The sequence below is a fragment of the Oreochromis aureus genome, linkage group 1 (genome assembly GCF_013358895.1).
Source record: "Oreochromis aureus strain Israel breed Guangdong linkage group 1, ZZ_aureus, whole genome shotgun sequence".
In the NCBI taxonomy this organism is placed as follows: Eukaryota; Metazoa; Chordata; class Actinopteri; order Cichliformes; family Cichlidae; genus Oreochromis; species Oreochromis aureus.
In genome coordinates, this window is record NC_052942.1 from 8194195 (window position 1) to 8200146 (window position 5952).

A 5952-nucleotide genomic window follows, 5' to 3' on the forward strand; every position below is an offset into this window, starting at 1 on the left:
ATAAACTGCCGCTTATGTAAATGCCACATGTATGATAATTCTAGCTTCTCAATAATAAATGGGAGAACCTTTTGAATGAGCCAAATTAGTGCTGACCATCACATCAGCCCCCCCCAAACTCCATTATTCTCTCTGTGACCTTTCTCTCCTGGCAACCTGAGGAAGTGGATGATCTCCAGTTTGACAAAAAAAGGGGTAGAAATGGGAGTTAATAGGCAGCTCCTCTGCAAACACTGGGAGTCTTTATGAATAGGAGGCAATCACACAGATCAAATATACAGCAAGGGGAAATGGGTCTGGAATTCAGGAGGCAAAAAAAAAAAAAGAAAGAAAAGGAGGGGAAATACAAATTGAAGAGGCTGGTAAATATAATAATGTGTGCCTCATGTAATCGTCCCTTTAAATGCAGATACTGAAGAGGAGTGTTGACTGATGTAGACAGAGACACGAGGAGGAGTGCCTGGATGGGGACTGGTCTACAGTTACAAGACTTCTAGCCCAGAGCAGGAGATTTTGTTGTCGTTGCTGATTCTTTTTTGTTTGTTTGCTTGTTAGTTTGTTTGCAGACTTCATGACGATCCATGTTTGAGCAGCACCAGTGTGCTGGCAATGTGACTGATTGATCAGTAGATGAACAGTAAAGATTAAGAGGATGACAAATAAGCATGCTGCTTACACAGCGCTTGGGGCTAATCCTACCCCCTCCACCACCCCCCGGAATCCTTTTTGAGGACCTACTGCTGAGGAGAGCCCACAGACAGTGACAGACATCGGAGAAAACACACACACGCACACAACCTGTTCACGTGCAACAAGTATCAGCTGGAGCTCATGACAGGACCCCAGCTCATCTGAACAACCACAGCAGAGGTTGCAACACACAGCACGGGCTCACCCTGCCATCTGTCCACCAGGGACCACCGGAGGCCCTGCGGCCCTACGTATTTTTCTTTGAAGCAACTGAGCAGAAGAGGACCAAAACTTTTTCTTATCTCCCTTCGTCAATCACTAGAGGAGATATTTTGAGAGAAAAATAATGGAGGATCACCTTACAAAGATACCCATGATGCCGTCCTCTTCCCCCACCGAATCATCTGGCAGCGGTGGGACTGATGACAGCAGGGGAGGTAAGAGCTCCACACCAACGACAACAAGTTGCCAATGGAGTCTGAAGAGTGTAACACTGACTTGGCTCTGTAACAGGGAGGAAAAGTTAGCATTTAAACAATATGAAAGTTTGAAACACCTGAAAATTTGTACTCAACATGCATCGGGTTATGAATGAAATCCAACACAAAAACATTAAAAACTCTCATAAAAACACATAATTATGAGCAAGCAATGCTTTTTTAAATATAATTAAGGATTTTATTCAATTTTAAAAAAATGTTTAGGCAGAGTGTCCTGCTACCAGCAGACAGAGCTGACTGTACAGATGGCAGGCACATGTATGAAACAATAGCAGACCTAATGAGTGGCAATAACCGACCTACTCTGTGACTGTTTTTGACTCACAGCCAAGAGTCCTGCACCGGGCAAAGCTCTGAGCCCAGCTCTGGTCTGCAAAGTGTGTGGAGACACCAGCAGCGGGAAACACTATGGCATCTATGCCTGCAATGGCTGCAGCGGCTTCTTCAAGCGCAGCGTGAGGAGGAGACTCATTTACAGGCAAGAGGAAACTCAGCTGTAGACAGTTATTCCAGCTTCATCGTGTGACGTTTCCTGATCTATTTAAAATAGTCAGTATTCGAGGTGAAAGGAACATTAACTTTGGTTTTAGCCTCTACAAACCCCATATTTTGCCAAATATTATTATAAATTATAGTGTTTCCCATTACAGTATAGTAAATGCCTTTCAGATTAAAAAAAAAAGTGTAGCGGCACAACCAAATTTGAAACACAAAGCATGTTATCAATTTAAAACAGATGGGACATTGTTCGTCACTGTGAACGAAAGAAAATTTCACTTTTTTCACTCAAATATTATTATTATTGTTATTATTATTAATAACAACAACGACGACAATAATAATAATAATAATAATAATAATAATAATAATAATAATAATGATAATATTGACAGAAAGTAAATAGCTTTAATAAATATATATTAAAATCCCCCCCCTGGGTATTAGTACACCTTTAATTCCATCTGTGATTAAAAGTAGAACCCAAAACGTTTCTTTTCGCTTTTGATGTTTTTCTTTTGATAAATGCCAGGGTAAAATTAAGGACTTAACCACACTGGTTTATTCATATTCACAAATTTTCCATATACATTCTAACAGCTGATCTTTAGTAATTATTATGTACAAATGCAAGCTTCTTACTGCTTTCAGTATTCTCTAAGGCACAAGAAAATAAGTGAATGTTATTTTGTTATTTTGAGTGGACTCTCCCTTTAAAATGTGTGACTGTTGGTTAACAGGTGCCAGGCCGGTACAGGCATGTGTCCAGTGGACAAGGCTCATCGTAACCAGTGCCAGGCATGTCGGCTGAAAAAGTGCCTGCAGGCGGGCATGAATAAGGACGGTGAGTCGCTTTAGCATTCATGAGCTTCATTAAACTGATTGGTGTCCAGTGGAACTCAAACATGAACCTGTGAGAGGTTAAAATCATTCCTGTATTATCACCTTAGATAACAGGTTGTGCCTTTCTGTCTCCCCCCTGCAGCAGTTCAGAACGAGCGGCAGCCCCGCAGTACAGCTCAGGTCCGCCTGGACTCCATCGATGTGGACCCGGAGAAGGAGCACCTGGCCACCACACGGGAACCCACCTCTTCTTCCTCCTCCTCCTCTTCCTCATCTTCTTCATCATCCTCCAATGGGTCTGTCATCACGTGGCCGCATATCACCTCCTCCATGTCCATCTCTTCCTCTGTTGCAACCCAGCGCTGCATCAGTCCCCAGAACAACCACCGCTTTATGGCAAGCCTCATGACAGCTGAGACCTGCGCCAAGCTGGAGCCTGAGGATGGTGAGCAACAGTTGTCAAGTGAAAGGTTTTTGCTGTAAATTTAAGGTGAAGCTTTCTCCTTCACATTAGGACTTGCAGGCGAAATGATGGTTAGAAAACACATATTCTTGGGTAAAACCCAAATGAGTGGGGTTCAGCACAACAAGCAAAGCACAAGATGGTGTTATTGGGTGGGCAGTGATGAAGGTGGGGTTGATTTCAAATCTGTCATGGTTACATCTCCACTTACCGGTGCATGATGAGATCACCATTATGATCAATCCCGTTCTGGAGTGATCACTGTCTTTACTAGCTAACCACATTTGCAACTCTGCTTAAATATTCTTCTAATTGAATTTAATTAAGTTACTATTTAGCAAACATCAGGTAAGTAGTAGCATGTACAAAATGCTAACATGTGAAACTATGATGACATGTTCTTTAGTCTTAGCATGACTAAAGGGACTTTTTTTGTCCATATGGGCATCTGCTGACTTTCAGCTGGAGCTCAAATTTCATGACTTTATTACATAGTAATAAAGTTTAATCTAACCTGAACTGAAGCACATCACAACTGCCTGAAGTTTAGTGTCATCTGTCTATGTAACAAGTCGGTTTTGTTTCCTGTGCATTCTTGATTCTGAGCTCATCTTTTCTGTTTCAGTTGATGAAAACATAGATGTGACCAGCAATGAACCAGAGCGGGCGTCTTCAGAGTACCACATGGCTTTGTACCCATCTGGTTCTGAAAATGTATACGAGACCTCAGCAAGGCTGCTCTTCATGTCGGTGAAATGGGCCAAGAACCTGCCCGTGTTCTCCAACCTGCCCTTCAGAGACCAGGTAAGCTGGAAGTGAGGGGGTTTTTTTTGTGTGTGTTTTTAAAGATAGCCTCTATAAACTTTTTCACTTTGGCTTTGTAACTATTTTTAATAGGTTAAAATGGACCTCTATTATTGTCAGAAAATTTTTTTTATAATGATAAAAGACAAATTAAAGTTACAGAGATAAAAAATTAAATGCAGATGTCTTTTTTTTATATCTAAAAATATATTGAATCATGATAATTTGACTTTATATGCGACAATGACAGAAAATGACACAAATGATTATTTTTATCTGTAAATTCCAAATACCAAAGTCATTATTTGCCTACAGGATTACATATGTTGATGTAACCTTATGTTCATGACATTCATGACATTCATGACATGGCCACAATGACAACATACCATATTCAGCATCATGAAATGACAATATGACATTTAATAGTACCACAAATACTGTCTGACTATAAATAAGTAAGTGAACTTGGAGTTAGTGGTCCCATCCCTCTTTGACAACATTACAATGTGATTGGCTCTGCAATAAAAGGGAATGTCAGGAATGAGCATCTATAGTTTTTCTTTGTAATTTCTTTGGGTCGCCAGTGAAGCTGAGTACAGGGGTGCATATTCAGTTTCTGCTTTTTTCTTCACCAGGTCATCCTGCTCGAGGAAGCATGGAGTGAACTCTTCCTCCTCTGCGCCATCCAGTGGTCGTTGCCACTAGACAGCTGCCCACTGCTGTCTTTGCCAGACCTCTGCCCTGGCATGCAGGGAAAAACCAGCTACACCAGCCTGGACCTGCGCCTCCTACAGGAGGTCTTCAGCCGCTTCAAGGCCCTCGCTGTTGATCCCACCGAGTTTGCCTGCCTGAAGGCCATTGTGCTCTTCAAGCCAGGTGAGGAACAAAACACTATTCAGCCGCTTGTCTACAGTCCGGCAGATTACCTTTAACATGATCACAGTACTTAGGTATGTCTACTGTCATTGTTTTCAGGAGATGAGCACCATGCAGAGGCTAAAATTTCCCTCAGTGTGTTTTATTTAATTAAGATCACTATATTACCATACATGTCATTTAGTAAGCATGTCATCACTTTATAATTAATTATGATGCCCATCAGTATGGTACATCACAATTATAGAGTCATTTTTTTATTACATGGAATGTTGTACAATTTTTGTCAGGAACAGTTTTCCCTAGAGAGCAAAAATTCCATAAAGTATTTCTTCTGCTTCACAGAGACTCGAGGTTTGAAAGATCCAGAACAAGTGGAGAACCTGCAGGATCAGTCGCAAGTCATGCTGGGACAACACATACGGTCACACTACCCTAACCAACCAGCCAGGTAACAACCCACCTGATAAAGGTCACCAATTAAATGGAACATAATGACAAAACACAAAACAAAACTCCAGTGCGTTTACAACAAAACACTGAATTTTTGTTCTTTATTATGTTCTAAAGTTGATTTCTGGATTTGAAAGTAACCTTTTAAAAGCCATGAATCTCTTCTGCTTTATATAAAGTTATATGTTAATTCTGCCAATCGGGTCAGTGGCTTGCAAGCAGTCCACTTCTGTTTTGTTTCATGACAAGCATCCTTAATTTGAGGTGTTATATAAGAAATTGATTTCTCTTTTTAACTGATTCTACAATGTGAAAGTCTTTTGCTTTAAATCATTTGACATGGCCTTAATTTTATTATGATCTTTGTGTTTAGGTTCGGAAAGCTGCTTCTTCTCCTTCCCTCTCTGCGCTTTGTGAATTCTGAGCGGATAGAGCTGCTGTTCTTCCACAGAACCATTGGAAACACTCCCATGGAGAAACTGCTGTGTGACATGTTCAAAAACTAAAAGTATCACCGAGAAACCCATGCAGTCATCAGTAATCTCCTGGTTTGGATGGGATGATGACTGACAGATATTAGCTTTGTATATATACAAGAGATTCTGCATGCTGTTGTTTTTTGGCCACTTTATTGTCTTCTTTTGTCACTTCCACATCAGTTAATTTGACAAAGAAGAAAATGCAGTTCAGTTTTTGTCATAATGCTTTTTCTTTGTATTATATCAAGAGTCTCTGATTTGAAGTTATGGTCATACTAGTTTTGTTGTTGTTGTTGTTTGTTTCAATAAAAATACTTTGTTTGATTATAGATGGACTGTGTGT

General features: G+C 40.5%; 1 protein-coding gene across 1 annotated transcript; it reads left to right on the forward strand.

The window, feature by feature from the left end:
- The first annotated feature begins 1059 nt into the window (after positions 1 to 1059).
- On the forward strand, positions 1060 to 5132 carry LOC116321183 (photoreceptor-specific nuclear receptor-like). Its single transcript, XM_031740958.2, has 7 exons — positions 1060 to 1127; positions 1518 to 1668; positions 2429 to 2532; positions 2674 to 2976; positions 3620 to 3798; positions 4437 to 4677; positions 5023 to 5132. The coding sequence occupies exons 1-7, from the start codon at positions 1064 to 1066 to the stop codon at positions 5130 to 5132; spliced, it is 1152 nt and encodes a 383-aa protein (XP_031596818.2). The 5' UTR covers positions 1060 to 1063.
- Positions 5133 to 5952: the final 820 nt, after the last annotated feature.